An 18,962-nucleotide genomic window follows, 5' to 3' on the forward strand; every position below is an offset into this window, starting at 1 on the left:
ATCCAAATCAAAGTCATAGTCATTCAGAAGTTCCATCCAACGTCCTTGGCGCATGTTAAGCTCTTTCTGAGTAAAGAGATATTTCAGCGTCTTATGATCCGTATAGATGTCGCAATGCACTCCATACAGATAGTGTCTCCAAATTTTCAGAGCAAAAACGACAACTGCAAGCTCTAGATCGTGTGTAGGGTACCGAGTTTCATAATCTTTCAACTGCCGAGAGGCGTATGCGATGACTTTCCCACACTGCATCAGTACTGCGCCCAACCATTGCTTAGACGCATCATAATAGATGGAGAATCCATCTTCTCCCTGTGGAATTGTGAGCACTGGCGCCGTTGTCAGCCGTCTTTTCAGCTCTTGGAAACTTTTCTCACACGTTCCGACCAGATAAACTTTTGTCCTTTGCGAGTCAATTGAGTCAACGGCATGGCTAATTTAGAAAATCCTTCCACGAACTTTCTATAATAGCCCGCTAGGCCCAAAAAAACTTCTTATTTCAGTTACCGTTTTCGGTTGACTCCATTGCTTCACAGCTTCCACTTTGGCCGGATCTACCATGATTCATGCGCTACTGACCACATGGCCGAGAAAAACAACATGCTCCAACCAAAATTCACATTTCGAGAACTTGGCATATAGTTGCTTTTCTCGCAGTCTTGTCAGAGCCAAATTCAGATGTTGCGCGTGTTCTTCTTCGGTTTTCGAGTAAATCAGGATGTCGTCAATCAACACGATGACAAACTTGTCCAAGAAATCCTCGAATACTCGATTCATCAAGTTCATGAACGCTGCTGGTGCGTTAGTCAATCCAAACGACATTACTAAGAACTCGTAATGACCATAACGTGTCCGAAAAGCTGTTTTCGGGATGTCTTCATCTCGAACCTTCAACTGATGGTACCCAGAACGCAAGTCGACCTTGGAGAAAACAGTTGCTCCAGCTAGTTGGTCGAAAAGATCATCAATGCGCGATAGTGGATATCTGCTCTTGACTGTCACTTGGTTCAGACCACGGTAGTCAATACAGAGCCGTAGGGAGCCATCTGCCTTCTTGACGAACAAGACTGGCGCTCCCCATGGTGAATGGCTCGGTCGAATGAACCCCTTATCCAGCAAATCCTGAAGCTGTATTTTGAGTTCTTTCAACTCTGCTGGAGCCATACGGTATGGGGTTTTCGATATCGGAGCTGTGCCTGGAATGAGCTCGATATTGAACTCAACCTCGCAATCAAGAGGTAGACCTGACAGGTCTTCTGGAAAGACATCGATGAAGTCTCTCACGACAGGGATGTCTTGCGGCTTTTGGCTGCCTTCATGATATTTATCACACTCGTAAGATATCCAGCGCACCTTTGATGTATCAACTTCAGCGCTCTCAACACCGATATGCCGGAAGACTCGATTTTCGAGATGAGCCTTGAAACGGGAATGGTTTAAGTCCCGGTTTCTGAAATGAAACAGACTTCTTTCGACAATCAATACACGCATAATGTTTGTCCAACCAATCCATTCCGAGGATTACGTCATAGTCTACCATTTCCGGTTCGATCAAGTTCGCCTTTAGTATCCGATCCTGGACCTGAATCGGCATATTCTCATACCAGTACATCGACTGATATCTATCTCCGGTAGGTGTAGCCATCAAGAACGGATACAAAATCTTCTTCCTATTTCCACCTAGCTGATCAGACTTCCTAATGCGTAGCTCCTGAATCTATCAATGCATATGCAGAGAAGGAGTCTACGAAAATCTGACATGCGACCGTATTCGACGATCCTGCTCGAACTTCATCTTAACGTATAGAGAACACCCTCGCATTAACCTTCGATTGCTCTTTCGAGGCGGGGATTCTTTCTTCCGGAGTTTTGCATACCCGCGACAGGTTACCCTCTTTCCCGCAACGGTAGCACACCAGATTACGGGCAAAACATTCACCTACGTGCGTTACCCCGCATCTACTGTATTGGGACAGTTGTGATCCACCAGCAGATTGGGTCTTCTTCGAAGATGACCCTGAACGTTTGTTGTTCCCACGGTTCCTTTCCTGGTTCACCTAATGTGAACGGTTCCCCGAACTCGCTTGGAACCGATTACTGGAGCTTTGTTGGGACCTCGTTCCACTTCCTTGATGTTGCCGATCCTGCCACCTCTGCTGAAATTTCGCTCTTTTCCGCGAACTACCTTGACTCGCATCAGCGGACTCCGAAGTGGCAGCTGATTTCGGGGCAGGGGCATACTCATTGCCATTCCAACCCACGACGCGCAAAGCCCTTTGCACTGCGTTTGCATAAGGGCGGGGCCCAACATCTCCACTATCCACCTGATTCACAATATTCACGTTAAGCCCATGCATATACTTCATCTTACGAGTCTGATCTGTGGGTACCAGAAAAGGAGCGAACCTTACCAACGAATCAAACTTCGCAGTGTACTCCGCGACAGACATCGAACCTTGACTCAAGGTCACGAACTCACGTACCTTGTTCGATAAATTGGCTTTGCTTAAGTACTTTGCCTGAAACAGACTAAGGAAGTGTACCCACGTCATTGTTTGAACATCCTCGTATGACGCCACTATCTCCCACCAACTCTTGGCCTCATCCTCCAGCTGATTCACGGCACACGCCACTTTTTCTGTTTCCGTCAACTGCATTAGCTACAGATCTGTTGGATCTTCTTAAGCCACTTCTCAGCTGCAGCCGGATCGACGTTGCCATCAAAGGTCGGAGGCTTCTACTTTCGAAACCTTTCGTACACCGGCTCACCTATCGAACGAACGACGTCTTGTATTTGGAAGTTCAATTCTTCCAGAGGATCCACATGCACTTGTGGTAGCTTCTCGCGTCATTCGTCCTAAGCTGGATGTTCAGGATTTGGCTGGGGTGTCGCATTCAATCTCGTCAAGACATCCGCAATCGTTTATGCTGCTCTATCCGTTGAGCAGATCTTGAGTTTGACACTCTTTATGCTCGTCTCTTCGAATAGCGTCAACTCAAACTTTTAAGGATGCGTCTTATCTCTGTGAGATCCACAGCTGAAACATTCTCGGTATTAGACGTACCTCGTCTAGACCCCACTTCCTTCTTATTCTCACATATAAGAGGATGGGCATGGTTGAGCATCACAATCAACCATAACGAGAATGCATAACCAAGACGAACTAGCCTCTCAAGGCCTAGTCCAACGAGAGACTTAAACACCAAACGCTAGTTCTCTCATTACACACACAAAGCAACCACTCTCGTGGTTGACAAGCAAACGTCTACGCAACTGGGTCACCCAAAGGCTCAGCGGGATCCTCCTCGAAATCTCCCTCGTCAAATTCAACCCTCTCGTCATCATGCGGAACAACCACCGGAAAAATAATCATCGGGGGTATGGTACTCATATACCACATCGCTTCATGACGAGGAACTCAGTCTGCAATTGCAAGACAATATACGAGGGACAATCAGATTCCAGCGTCAGATATTGGAGCTCTACACACAGCTCCCAATACTCGATACCTCGCTGGCGTCTATGCTCGAGCACATCGGGCACCGGTCCACAATCTCTGGGACAAATCGATTTCCATATCGGACAACCGATTCAAACCGAGCTGGTAGAATCCGTGAGCTTGCTCCTCCCATTCGTCCCTCTCCCCTGGCCTCGAACGTGTGTTGTATCACCTTTTGAAACATCTCCCAAACTCGGCTGATTGCCGTCAGCGGTTAAACGAGTCCATCGACTCAACGTTGGCCAATAAGGAGGGGTCATCGCGATATTCGCACAGAAGCAGTGAAGCGTCGAGACGACACTCATCCACTCACAAGTCAAACCGATCCACCGGCCCCTAAGTGGTGGTGCCTCTCACGACACTGAACGTACTTGCAGTCGGAGCAATTTGCGTGACCGCATCGTTATACATATTAATCTCATCGGGGAGGAGAGATCTAACTCATAGCAACTCATCCTGCATCATGTCAAACATATCTCTAGACAGGTCGACTCTAAGCAAAACACTATCACATGGCATACTCGCGACCTATACCGAGAACACGTATCCCAAGTCTACAGAAACGGCTAAACCTGGGGCTCTGATACCACAAAATCTGTCACGACCCGCGAGCGACAGCTCGCCCACGAGCCGCGACCGATCAACTCTCATATTTTTCATATTAAACAATAGATCATAATACTTTTATATATTAAAATAGTTTGCGAAAATCCGGGGAAATTTTTCGCTTTTATAACTTAGAGTCTTATAGCGACTCCTATACAAATACGTTCCGGAACGTTTTAACAAAAGAGACTAACCCCCGGTTAAGAAACCCCATAGCCCATAGGTCAAGGCAATACGTGCTCGGTCTCGGTCTTCGATCTCGTTTCCCGCTTACAAGCTTTTCCCTTATCTACATTACCAAGGGTCATAAAACTATGAGTCGATTGACTCAGTAAGTGGGAGTCTAACTTAGGAAAAGAAAAACAACTAATGCAGAGCCATGTGACGTGCAAATAATCACATAAGAATGCAGAATGCAGATGCATATACTTCAAGAGCATGCCTAACGCGGGGCCTCGCTCTACGCTAACACTTGTCATTCCACAAGGTTATACAACATCCCCTGCTACAACCCTTGGAATGACAAGAAGCCAACCTCAGACCTCGAGCAGTAGTCATCAGTGGCTTAAGAGTTTTAAGACTGTCTGGGATCCACTAGTGGTACCATCTTCGTCTGGGCGCCGGCGCTACATGCGTCATGACAAAGCAAATGGGCTCGCCGTGGCGACCTTTCCCATTGCAAGAACGGGGTGCTCTTGGCAGCTCCCGGGGAGTACTCAGCGCCACTAGGACCGTCTTAGTCCTAAACACGAGTCGTGACTCGTGGGTACCACCGACAACATTATTTATTGTTTGGATACTCTAGCTTATAGAGTATACAACTAATTACAAACAGGAGAGCGTATCGGGATTAATCCCGAAAGAATTATGGTTTCCCTTTCATGCTCGTTAAGTGTTTTAGATTGAAGACTCAGGACGTGACTCCTGGTACTTCTACCCTCGGCTCGAATCCGAGAGTCCAACTTGCTCTCCTGTCACCTCAGATCTAGCCAAACTCTATGGTTAGCAGAGGGATCTAACTACAACAAAACAACAACGTGGCTGGTTCAAGTTAGCGTTTGAACCTATGGGTAAAAACCCAACTAAAATTTTCCATAAAGAGTGGCCGAAGCCTTAATCTTTAGTATTTGTGTCTTTTAAGGCTTTTTCTACTCTTTATAATTATTAACACGTAAATGCACGTAAACAGGATTATTCCCTTGGTAAGTAGTTGACTTATGTCTCCACACTTACCTGGAACAGCTCGACAGAAAGTTCGACAACTTCCAGCGATGTCTTGCTTTTCACGTTCTCCGGAATACTTGACGCTTGTCGAAACGTCAAAGGAAGAGTAAATCGAGTTTTAACATCGATAACACTTTCCTTGAAACTTCAAATTCCTGCTTCGTTGCCTTTGACTCTGTCGGTTCCCGCTCGCCCGTCTAATTCTGTAATCCCTTTCGCGGAATTCGATAACTAGTCACATTCATGATTCCAAGCTCACATAAATTCCGAAATCAAAACTAAATTTCTCGAGACAACTCAACGAGCCCGAAACATACCCTATTCCCGGACCTAAGCAAGTCACACAACCAAACAACTCCGAAGACACAACGAGCAATCCTACAACCAAACGAGCACAAACACTCGTATCCATATTCAAACACAAGGCACATCATATCCTCATCGATACCAAACATACACAAACAATTGCACAATCTCGACTCAAGTCCCCGATTCAAACCCATAATAAAAAAATTGCACATAATCGGACTGGTTTGAACAGCGACTTAAAAATGCATCATAACTCGAGCTACACAACTCGAAATCCAACGATTCCAGTTTCAGAACGTAACTAACTTCCGTACCTTTCTAACGATATATTATAAGCCTACATATGACCAGAATAGCTATCTCAAAAACAGCCCGCAATATTGGGTCGCTGTTCTGGAATTCAGCAGTTCACAGCTTTGAATACCAGATTTCAAAAATTCATAACTCTTTCAATATTCCACGGATTATTACGTTCTTGGTCATTTTAGAAAGCTCATAATGTCTACTATCCAGGAAAAATATCAACAAATCCAAATTAAACCGGTACCAAACTGTCCACGTCAATTTACAGAGGATGTTCACAGCGAACTCAAAAATTCTCAAATCATTCGAAATCGACTCAAAAACACCAAATCCGAGCTAGGAACATCATTAAACAAGTCCAACAACCAAATAAAACCCATCAATTCCACTGATTTTAGCTCGGATCAAAAAACCCCCAAATTGAGCTATGAACCCTAGATTTCGAAATCTTCACTTTAGCCCAAGAAATCCATACCTCACTTGAAGAGTCGGACCATTTGGACCGTCCTCACCCTCTTTTCCCCAGCCGGAGGTGCTCGCCGGAGCTCCTAGGACGCACGGCGACCTTCTCCTCTCGGCTGGTGGTGTGCGCGCGACTCGGAGATGGGCGGCTGGGTCTAGCGCAAGCACGGAGGAGAAGAGATGAGGAGAGGGTGCTGATGTGGTTGGTCGGCCGGAGAGAGAGACTCGGTGGTGGTTGTTGTCAATCAATTTTTTTTTCTTTGTTACTCTTTGCAGGTTTCGCGTGGGAGAAGAGGAAGAAGAAGATAAAGACGTGAAGAAGATAAGGAAGAGAAGAGAGAGAAGGTGAGGTGGCCGAATGTGAGTGGAGAAAAAGAAGGGGATAAGAACGCCACGTGGCATCTTCTCATTGAGCCACACGTCTCTTGAAACCACCCCTCAAAAATCTTTTTCTTTCACTCTCGTCCCTCAATTTGTTGCACTTTAATCCTTTCCAAATAATTTCTCTCAAACTCGTCCTTAATTTATAAAAAATAATCTTGAAAAATAACCGAGAAATTCTTATTAATTCCCGTTATTTTAAATATATTTAAGGGATTTCGGATTTTATTTTCACTCTTGAGATTTCCAATCTCCAAGTATGTTCCGAATAATTTTATTCGGAAAATAATATCGAGCTACTCGAATATTTTTATTCCGAAATTTCATCGACCTTAAATATATTTATTATTTTTTTTTTCCAAGATATGTAAAATTTAAGGACGTCTCATGTGCAACAAGAATTTGATTCAAAATAAAACTCGTTTATTTTATTCAAATTCACAAGTCGAGCGTTGCAAAAGTTTGTATATTACACGGCTCCGGCAGAGCCCGATGCTACGGCGGTTGCTCCGGCGGCGGCGGAAGAGGGTGCTCCGGCGGCGGGGCTGCTGTGAATGAGGGGCTGCCGTCGAATCCACTCCCGAATCCCCGTCGATCTCCTCACCTCCGTCGCCGTGACGGAGAGTCCGACAGGAGGTAAGATCTGTGCGATTGTGGTGACTGGAAGGAGGTCAGAGAAAAAGGAGGTCAGAGAAAGTCGAGGATTAAATTTTAGGGCTGAATAAAATCTCTGGATTAAAGTAATCCTGTCTGGATTAAATTTAATCCTGCCTGGATTAATCGCAGCTTGGCTATTTTGTTTATACTTGATAAATTTTGGCTATTTTGCAAATCCTTACGTTCTATTTGTCCATTTCTAATTTATACATATACTAATTATTAATAAAGCACCATAAAAATATATTTTAAAATGTTGAAAAATAGTATAAGAGAAGATAGTTTTATAGGTGTGACGAACGAATACCTCAAAAATAATTTTTGTCAATAATATAAATTATTAAGTTAGCATTCAAAGCTAAGTTAGTTTTAAGGAAAATAGATTTATAATCCTTGATAATAATTATATCATAGTAAATATAAACTGAATAGCAGGGTACACAAATAAACGTAAAACATAAATTTAAATAAAAAAAAATGGGATATTACATTTTATGGAATAATATTCAAATGCTTGTGATCAACAATGCATGAGTACAATATGCCATATAATTTATGGGTAATAGTTTTTTTTTATTTTTTTATTTTTTTTTTTTATGAAACTTAGCTTGTGGCCACTGACGGAGCCAGCTAAGGTCTAGGGTGGGCTCCAGCCCTCCCTCAATTTTTTTTTTACATTTTTTGCCCATTTTTAAAATATTTTACAAATTTTACCCTAAAAATTTACATTTTTGATCTTTTTTTTTTTGAAATTTTGCATTTTTACCATGAAATTTTTTTTAATTAGCCCCCCCTAATTTTTTTTCAAATAAGTCCCCCCTATTAAGTTTTTCTAGCTCCGTCCCTGCTTGTGGCTAATATAGTTATATAGCATAATACATACTTCATAATAAATTGGTAGACACAGTATATTATTACGAACTATGAATATATCTTATATATGATGATGATGAAATATAAATGTGTGTGTAGGGGGGGCGTTGCCCTTGACGAGTTAAGTCCACGCTTAATGCACTAAAATTTAAAAAAAATAATAAAAACTAAAGAAAAGTCTCATCTCATAATATCAAATGGATGTCAAAAGTGTCTTCTTGAATGGATTCCTAAACGAGGAAGTCTATGTGGAGCAACTAAAGGGTTTTGTCGATCCTAAATTTCCAAACCATGTGTACAAGCTGCACAAGGCCTTGTACGGATTGAAGCAGGAGCCTCGAGCCTGGTATGAGCGGCTGGCTGAATATCTGTCCAAAAAGGGATACGTCAGGGGTGTTAAGGATCAAACTCTGTTCATTAGAAAGAGTGGATCGGAGATGATGTTTGCTCAGATCTATGTGGATGATATTGTCTTTGGAGGAATGTCCCAGAAGATGGTGGATCACTTTGTGGAACAGATGCAATCAGAGTTTGAGATGAGTATGGTTGGAGAACTCTCCTTTTTCCTTGGTTTCCAGATTAAGCAATTTGAAGGAGGAATATTCCTGTCACAGAGTAAATATGCTAAAGAGTTGGTCAAGAAATTCGGGCTAGAGTCGGGAAAACCAAAGAGAACCCCTGCTTCTACTACAGTCAAACTATCTAAAGATGATGATGGTGAGGCAGTTGACACCAAGCTGTATAGAAGCATGATCGGGAGTCTGCTATACTTAACCGCTAGCAGACCTGATATCTCGTTTTCAGTGGGAGTTTGTGCTAGATTTCAGTCTCAACCCACCACAACTCATCTTAGTTATGTCAAAAGGATCATCAAGTACATTCACGGTACTGCTGACTATGGTATCTTGTACTCTTTTGACACGAACTCGTGTCTGGTTAGTTTTTCTGATGCAGATTGGGGAGGCAATTCTGATGACCGAAAGAGCACCTCGGGTGGATGTTTCTTTCTCGGGAATAATCTGATTTCCTGGTTCAGCAAGAAACAGAATTATGTATCTTTATCCACTACTGAAGCTGGGTACATTGTTGCGGGGGCAGGTAGCACAGAGCTGGTTTATCTCAAATCTATGCTTGAAGAGTATGATGTTCCTCAAGATGTTGTCACCTTGTTATGTGCAACACCAGTGCCATCAACATTGCAAAGAATCCTGTTCAGCACAGCAAGACTAAGCATATTGAGATTCGGCATCACTATATCAGAGATCTTGTGAGTTACAAAATTCTCTCTCTAGAGCATGTCAATACGGAGAATCAATTGGCTGATATCTTCACAAAACCTCTGGATATGGTGAAATTTGAGAAGCTATGTTCTGCTTTGGGAGTGTGCATACCTGACTTATAGCAATTATTGGGCTGGCGAAGTCATTTATGGGCTATGACTTTGGAACACATAAGGCCCAATTGGGAAAATGTTGTTCACAAGCTCTCTCAAAACGCAGTGTTTAGAGTACTTCGTCTGAATTACAACGTGACGGTTTATTTCCCAAGAAGAAGCACGATTTTTCCAACTGCTATCATCAATTTCGCAGATCTTTGCCTCTTATTGCATCTCTCTTTAATCCCTTCTCTTCAGTTCTTGAAAAAGTCTGTTTTCTTCATAATCATGGTGTCCACGAGAAGAGGTACAGTGAAAGCCTCCAAGTCCACGGTGAAAGGAAAGGCCAAAGGTCTCTCTTCGTCCAAGACGGAGAGCATTCAAGTGAACAAGTACGGTGTAAGAATCAGAAAACATCAGCCCGTCAGAGTCGATGGTGAGGCCGGAGACTCTTCGTTTAGGGCTGAGACTACTGACCTTCGTGGTCTTCTTCCTCCTTTTCCTCAGGTATCAGTGACAGTTCTCCCTCACCCTGTTCCTTCCTCAGTTTCTAACCAAGAAAGCATGCATGTGGATGTTTCCTCTGAGCCTATCGGTTCTGAGAGGGAAACCATGAGCCCCACAGTAGAGGCCATGATGACTCTAAGACATTCAGGAGAAGGAAATGTCGAGAACACCTCCACGGACAACCCTAGTTCTCCCAGATTCGCTGATAAATCTGATCCCCCTAATCCTCAAGCTCAGGAGACTGATGAAGTGGACAATCCCACGCTGGCTGAGATGACCAGAGAACTTAATGGTCAAGGTTCTAGGTCGGATGAGGACGTTTTAGGAGAGAACTGCAGAGAGCTGATCTCCCGTGAAGACTTTGACCGAATCATGGATGAGGGTCTTCAACCAGACTCAGATGTGGTTCCCCCAGGAGACATGCCCAGAAAGAAGACTAAGAGGACCTCCAAGAAGGCTGCTGAGAAGTCCTCCATTGCGGAGAAAGTCAAGAAATCTGCTAGGAGGAAGAAGAGCAGAGTGGAGACCACTGAAGCGAATGCCATTAATCCTCAGGAGGAGATTGTGGTGGAGGATGTCAGAGACCATGTCACTAACATCGTCGAAGATGAAGAAGCTGTAGAGGAAGCAAGGTCTCGCGACAAGAAGAAGAAGTCGTCTAGACAGGATGTTCCTGATGTTCCAATCACATGAATATCTTTTCACACCTTTCAGAATGCCAGCCGATGGAAGTACGTCATTCTTCGGAGTATTGCTCCTGAACATGTGCTCTCTGATGAAGCCATGGAATGCGCTGATGTCATTGAACTTCTCAAGAGCACCGAGCTTCTCTCCACAGCGACATCAGTGGGCTCCTACCACGCTCAGCTTGTGAGGGAGTTCATTGTCAATCTTCCTGATCAAGTCGATGATGCCACTTCCCCTCATTTTCAAAAGGTGGTGATCAGGAACAAAATCATTGACTTCTCTCCCAAGGTCATCCATGAGTTCATGGGTTCAAATGCTCCCACTTCTGAGGATCAAGTGCCTTCAAGAATTGAGCTGATTACTGAACTCTCTGGAGGGAAAGACAAGAAAGGGTGGCCTGAGTCTGGGCTGTACCGTGCTTCTCTTCTCAGTTCTAAGTACTATGTTCTTCACAAAATTGGAGTCAAGAACTGGATTCCTACTGCTCACTCCACAGGTGTTTCTCTCGCTCTAGCTCAATTTCTCTTCATGATTGTCACAGGTCGTTCGGTTAAAGTTGGGAAACTCTTTTACTCCCAAATCATCAAGCATGCTGGCTCTGAAGCTATAAAGCTTCCCATCCCTTATCCTTCCATGATCACTGGGATCATTTTGCGTCAACAACCGGATATTCTGTCACCAGAAGAGATGAAAGCTTGCAGCTCGACTCCAGGGAAGATCTCCTTCAGCTACAAACTTTTTCAGAAGCATCATGTGGCAGGCATCAAGAAGCCTCCCCAGTCCAACCTACCTCACGCTCGCTTCAATGATGATGATGCTCCTGCTGTTCCTCCCATGTCAACTGACGTCAGGAAACTGATGGCTCTTTCCCTTGTTGATGAGATCAAGCATCTGGAGACAGTGATTGCTACCTCTACTGAGCGCAAGATGGCCCTTGAAGATGCTCTAGCTCGTATACTCCCTAACGCCTCCTCTACTACACCTCTCCCAAGTACCTAAACTTTTTATATTTTCAAGATTATTTGCGTAGCTCAGATACTTTTTAGTTGTTTGTCTTCCTTTTTGTCTTTGCTTGGCAAAAATGGGGAGTCAAAAGTCACTTCTAAAACTTGGTTATTTGGCTATGGATTTTTTTTGTTGTCTCCTCTGTCAGTCACTGTGACAAGAGTGATTTCACAGTTAGATGTTCTGTTGTGCTGTGTGTGTGGCGAGAGTGCTCCTTGAAGGTTGGCATAGTGTTTCATTTTTTAAGGAAGAGTTTTGCCTGCTCAAAGCCAAAGGGGGAGATTGTTGTTACAAGAAGTTGGCCCTTTTGATTCAGGCTTGCTAATTGTCTCTCGTGGTGGTTCTAACATCTCAAAGAACATCTCTTGGTTAAAGTTGTCAGCTCGCGGTGAGGTCTCGCTGACATCTTTATTTCTGGGCTCGCTGGATGCGTGCCATCTGTCTCTGTCTTGGATCAGAGGACATTCGTTTTGATTGTCTCGTATATAAGACAATGCGAAACCCTAGGTAGGGTTAGACACTTTCACGCCGAAAAACCTGAGTGTACCAAAAAGGTTTTTGTGTATTCTCCATTGTGTGAGTTTTGTTTTTCTGGGCGAAGAATAACACACTAATACACTGAGTGATTGTAAGGGTGAAAAGCGAGGGGAGCTCAAGTCTAGGGGGAGCCTAGACTAGCATCAAGCTACGGTTCACTGGGAGTTAGGAATAGTGAAAGGTTATCATTCATTGTATTCCGATTAAACTCATTTTCCGTTAGTGAAGTTGCACTTTTCACCGGGATACTCATCCTTCCAGATTAGGCTTTTAAGGCCGAACTGGGTTACCATTCTGTGTGTTCGTTTACTATTATCGTGTGGTGTCTTTACAGGTGTTACTACTTTCTGATACAACACCTTAGAAATAGTTCATACGATAGATCTGGATTTTCAGTTATATTGAAAGGGAATCCAAATCCTCTATCCATTTTTAGTGTTATTTTTGGTGTTCCTTTAATCAGAATAAGTCAATTTAATTATTTTAATTGATTTTTAAATAAATATAAACAAATAAATAATTAAAATGATTTTTATTACTTATTTTAATTAGAGAGATGTCAATGAAAACACTAAAAAGGGACAGAGGATCCGAGTTCATTAAACGGTGGGATTATTGGCTTCCACTACTATTAATTAGGTTGCCTTATGATTATAGGTAAATAGAAATCGAAATCATAGGTTCATAAAATAATAAATGTTGGAAATATCTTGCTAGAACATAGGTTGTCTGCTTTACACGTTAGTATTGTAACGTGGTTTTTCTGCTGACACTACGTCTGTATGTGTCATATAAAAGTATCTCTTCTCCGTTGGGTAGTGATACACATTGTTGCGAAAATTCTCGCACACGCAAGTGCACGTGGTCGCAATAATAATAATTCGCAAGTGCGAGTCGATCCCACGAGAACTAACTAAATTAAAGAATCAAGATTCACAAGTTTGAATGATAACCCAAAAATAATGATAGAAGGTTTGTCACAAAATTATCTAACAAGTAAATAAATTAAATAACAAAACTAAAGAATGGTTTTACGATTACGAAGATGGAGGACTATGGTTTCACGAGTTCAATCTACGGTTTACGCATGATTATTGTTGTTCATATATTACTACTCGTACTCACGCTAATCGTATCACTAAATCTCTCTCGAGCATCTAGCAACCTAAACCCAATGCTGGAGTTTTATCTCTCGATCTCAACTCCTAAAAAGCACGGCAAACATTCACAACAAGAGTACACACACGAGTCTAAAATAGCCTAGCTATCTCTAGTCTAGAAATGTATTTTAGTAATCCAAATCAAAAGCACAACAACCTAATCTTTCTCAAGTATTAGATCGATCACATAACATGTATAAGGTAGCTTATCTCATACAAGACATTAAACATGGATTTGAACTAAGCAACATGGAAAAAACAACAACAATAAAATCAATCTAACATTAGGAATCCATAACCGTCAAGAACTCGCTACACCATAGCCCTATGGAGGCTTAGTTCATGGTGATATGAAGAACAAAGCAAACATAAACCAAGAACAATGAAACCAACTTAATCTTCATAAATAAATGAAGTTCAAGAGATAGAGGAAGAGGATAAAACTATGGTGGTGATGGCTGGACGAATTCCGGTGAGATAGCACTCCGATCTCCTTCTTCTCCAAAGCAAAACCAAGAGAAAATCTAAAAAAAATGAAAAGAAAAGAAAAGCTCTCTCTCTCACATGAGATGAGATCTCTCAAGTCTTGCATGCCTTCATCTCATTGTATTTGTGTTTTTAAGGGTGAATGAGGTTATTTTCGGAGCCATATGGACCTTTCATTTTGATCCAATGGCCAAAATCCGTTCAGAAATGCAACATTGGAAAATGCTGATTTTTGGACCGCGCGGCGCGCCCTTTTGTCTGCGCGGACCTTCCTACTCGCTGCACATCGTTTTTTAAACGGTCGTAACTCCTAGCTCCGACTTCCGATTTCTGCAAATAAAGATGCGTTGGAAAGCTAAGAGTGAGATATATCAAGTTATGGAAGTGAATCATCCAAAATCATCATTTAAAAATCCCAAAATCCTGCATAAGAGGACGTCGTTCCTTGTTTCGCTCCAAGTTGTCCAAATGTGTATGAATCTCCTTGAAATTGTTCAGAATCGTCACATGCTGCGCTAATAACCTCCTCAAGATCCAATTGACCTCTTAAACCTGAAAATCACTCATAAACACACAAAAACTATCAAAAACACTTGATGACTCGTTAGTTTTTAGTCCGGTAAATAGGATTTTTACGCGTAATAAACGAACCTATCACACATCTGGGTATCTTGTTGTGATTTTCATTGCCGATACTATGCATCCTAGGTTGTGGTGTTACTAGCTGGTCATATAGTTAGTTGTATTGTTGATTCAAGTTATTGTAAAACATGTATTGTTATAAGCGTTGTTGAAACACTAGAAGAGTGTGCGTGGAGATCAAAGACAGGAGGAGCCTAGGTTATAAACTATTAGGGTAGTTTGAAGTTGAGGAGACCTAGAAGGTTATCATCCACGATCGTCCGAAGTTGTACTTGCTCTACCGTGTAGTGAAGCTTCTCTTTCCACTGAGATTATCATCCCCCAGAAGTAGGCACAACTGGCCGAACTAAGTTACCATCTCTTGTGTTCTTTTTCTTTCAGTTTACTTGCTTGAGTTATTTTGCTAAATTGATAAGTTGTTTCTTAACCTATTAGAACCTCCGTAAAAAAACTTCACTCTAAACCAAGGAAAATGTTGCCGGATTTCCATGAATTTCTCCGGAAAAACCGTTTTCTCCGTGCAAACAGCCGATGAAGTGAAGTATGTCGTTTTTCGTCTTGATGTCGCTGGAATTTTGACGAAAACGATGTTTCGTTTTCATGATAAACGACCCATTTTTTTTGTCCATTTTATAGAGTAAAATCATGTGAATATTGTCATTTTTTTTTTTTTTTTTGCAGAAAATCGGAGAGAACAAAGTAGTTTTGGGTTTCTCGGAGACGGTGAAGAAGACGATCATTTTCGGCGAAAATCGGCGACTTTCAGACAAGCTCAGCTTGATTTCCACAAAAAATCGGCGACAGACAGAGGAAATCGACGAGTTGTTCGTCGACTTTTTATTTTTAAAACCCAAATTTTGTTTTCATGCATTTGGTGTATAAACTAATTTTTTTTAACATAATGTCCTTCATTAAAGTTGTTTGAAATGTTGTGATCTATGATATATATTATTTTAGATTTTTCTGACACTTTCGACGAACCACCGAGACTTCCGGCGAGCCACAACATTTTCCGGTGAACCACCATTTTTACCCGCGATTTATTTATTTATTTTTTTGTGTTTTTTTTCTTCTGTTTTTCAAGTAAGTTTATGCTTTAAATAAAATTGTTTGAATTGTTGATATGTTGTTGGAATATTGATACATTTGAAGAAAATCAACCGGATTTTATCCAACCGGAACGTCCATCGAGATTCTACTGATACATTTCAATTTCTACGGTAATTATTTGTTTGTAGAACATATTTATTTCATTTCCTATGCTAGATATGTATGATTTGAAGTGTTTCAAATTTGGATTATATTTACAAATATATATATATATATATATGTATGTATTTGTTTGTTTCGCCACATTATTTCCGTTCGATTTTCCGTCGACACGTTTGTTTTCCATCGAAAACGGCATTTAAAAACGGCATTTCATTTTCCATTTTTCCACTTTTCTCCGTTCGGTTCTCCATAAATCAAGAGGCTCGAAACGGCATTTAAATCCTTGCTCGATACGGCATTTAAATCCTTGCTCTAAACAATAAATCTACTTTTCAGTTTTATAAAAGTGTATATAGTTTCAAATGTCCCGGTTGGAAAATCTCAACACTAATGTCATTAATATTGTTAACAGTGGTAATTACAGTTTCAATTTTTTTTAAAATAATGTTAAAAAATTTGATAACATAAATTTGGCTATCTTTTACTAAAAATTTAAACTATTGAAATTTTTTAAATTAATTAACTATAAATTCCTACATAATTCAACTAACAAATGTCCCAATTTTTTTATCCAAATTTTTCAGTACACTTATCTTACATCGAAAAGGAATAAAAACTAACAAGAATTTAGAAAAGTAATAAATTATCCCTCCACCAATTTAGTTTTGAGATAGAATCTCATGATGCTTTCGTATGGTATCAGAGCTCATGAACTCAAAACAAGTATTTAGTCCAATCATTTAAATTTGACCCAAAGTGAGCGAATGCAAAAAGCTATCATCTTGAGAAGGCATATTAAGAATCTCACATTGAAAGTGAATGAGAACTAATAAAAATTTATAGAAGTTATGGATTACTTTTCTCATTGTTAACTATTTATAACCCATATCTTTATCATGTATGTTGTCGTATGAGACTTTATTTGGATGTTTTGCTCCTTGATACCTTTGGACAGTCGGTTTGCAAGAATCTGGGTTTTTTTCCACTATGTACTTTATTCATTTTTTAGGACAACCTTTGAACAATCATGTAATAAAATTTGGTGAGAGCTAATTGATTAGTTCTCAGTTACTTGTATGGCGCCAACTTACAAATGTCAATCTTTAATAGCATCAAAACTTGTGTTTTTTAAAATTAAGTTATAAATTTTGAAGTTATTAGAAATGTTTGGTGAGAGCTAATTGATTAGTTCTCAGTTACTTGTATGGCGCCAACTTACAAATGTCAATCTTTAATAGCATCAAAACTTGTGTTTTTTAAAATTAAGTTATAAATTTTGAAGTTATTAGAAATGTTAGTTGTAAAAAGTCTACTTCAATATTGTCAATGGTAGAAGTAGAACATATATTTGTTATTTTGGTGATTTTAATTAGTATATTTTTCTGCTGCAATTGATACTATTTAGGTGTTTTTGTGCTATTTTTCCTCCTCTAATTCGGTGAAGGAATTCGGCTACAAATATTTTGAATTTTAAAAAATATAGTGGAGCTTTAATGGTGCTCGATTGTAGAGTGCCATTACAAAGTTACGCTGAATAATAGTGACATGGCAATTACTTTTAATGACGCTCAATAGTTGACCTCCCTCAAAAAACCTTTTCCTACACCCTGACAGCACGGCAGTCCACGTAGACATATTTAATGGCTCTTTTCAATCAAACGCCATTATAATTTTTTAGTGGCACCTGACGATCAAAGCTCTTTAATGGAGAATTTTGGACGCCATTAATAAAGCCTTTTATCTATTAGTGTAGTCATTTTTGGATAATCAGTCAAGGTGTTTTGTTAGAACGCGTATGTTCTTATATGATTATTTCTACTTCGTTTTTTTTTCCTTCTCTAGTAAAAACTATACGATGAGATTTTGCTGGTGATTTACGTTTCACAAATTAATATTAGTCGTTGATTTTGAAGATTTCAGCATCCTAGACACTAGGAAAGAATTGTAAGCCTATAATTAAAATCGGAAAGAAGAAAACTAACAAGAATAAATTAGAAATATCATAAATAAAACGGAAACCACTCCGAATTATTGTGCCAACGGTCGACACTCGGAAGCCGTAGTATAGGTCTGAAAATCAGCTGAATTCGGGATTACGAAGTCGGTCGGAGCTTGCTCCAGTGGCGAACAGTACTCCCTTAAATCAGTCACTACCCGGCTCATGGTTGGTCTTTCACTACAACTCAAAGACATTGCGATCTCGACAAATTTCGCCGCTGAGTTTATCTCGACAAGCTTCGGGAACCACTCCGAAGCTATACACGTCGCTTTTCTCAGTTAACTGTCCGTTGTTTGCCAGCAAACTGGCCAGAAAGGGATAAAAAAACAAAAAATAAAATTTCTATTTAGTATTTAATTAATAAAATATAGGAAAGTAAAAAATTACTGGTTATAGGCATAGCTGTACAATCATAAGCCCGAACTATTTGTTTTTAATTTTAAACATGTACTTAACAAAAAGGAACGCTGACACACATTTCTAGGTTATCTATGATCGCTTCTACTTGAAAACAGATAGAGAGAGAGAGAGAGAGAGAGAGAGAGAGAGAGAGAGAGAGAGAGAGAGAGAGAGAGAGAGAGAGAGAGAGAGAGACTATCTGGTGACTGATGACATTTGAAAAAAACTTACTCAGGGTCCATATAGCCGTGGGTTCCAACGATATGCTTTGTTGATAAGTGAGTTGCATCATCCGTCAGGAAGAACTTGGAAAACCCGAAATCTGCAAGTTTTGCTCGGTACTTGTCTGAGATCAAGATGTTCGCGGGCTTGATATCTCTGTGGATTATAGGTGGCGTACACCCGCTGTGAAGATACTCCAACCCTACATATTACCAAAATCAAATAAACAAATATATTCGACAAGAGATTAAGACTATCATAGGCTTTTAAATAATAATAATCTTCACTAGATGTCCCACTAACCTTGTGCTGAGTCAATTGCTATTTGAAGCCTTTCTTCCCAAGTCAAGACCTTGCGCTTACCTAATTATAAAGACGTAAAGAGCATAAAGTGAGACACGGAGAGAGAAGATAGT

General features: G+C 40.7%; 1 protein-coding gene across 1 annotated transcript in view; it reads right to left on the reverse strand.

The window, feature by feature from the left end:
• Positions 1-18,962, reverse strand: part of LOC149385882 (LRR receptor-like serine/threonine-protein kinase IOS1) — a 61,360-nt gene that overhangs the window by 38,328 nt on the left and 4,070 nt on the right. The window contains exons 10-11 of the mRNA XM_089626766.1: positions 18,850-18,909; positions 18,556-18,748 (exon numbers count right to left, since the gene is read on the reverse strand). Of these exons, the coding sequence (XP_089482892.1) occupies positions 18,556-18,748; positions 18,850-18,909 (253 nt within the window). The remainder of the gene's footprint in view (positions 1-18,555; positions 18,749-18,849; positions 18,910-18,962) is intronic.

This window comes from Urtica dioica, chromosome 9 (assembly GCF_054948205.1).
Source record: "Urtica dioica subsp. dioica isolate 48M chromosome 9, U.dioica_male_clone48M_v1_H2, whole genome shotgun sequence".
NCBI lineage: Eukaryota > Viridiplantae > Streptophyta > Magnoliopsida > Rosales > Urticaceae > Urtica > Urtica dioica.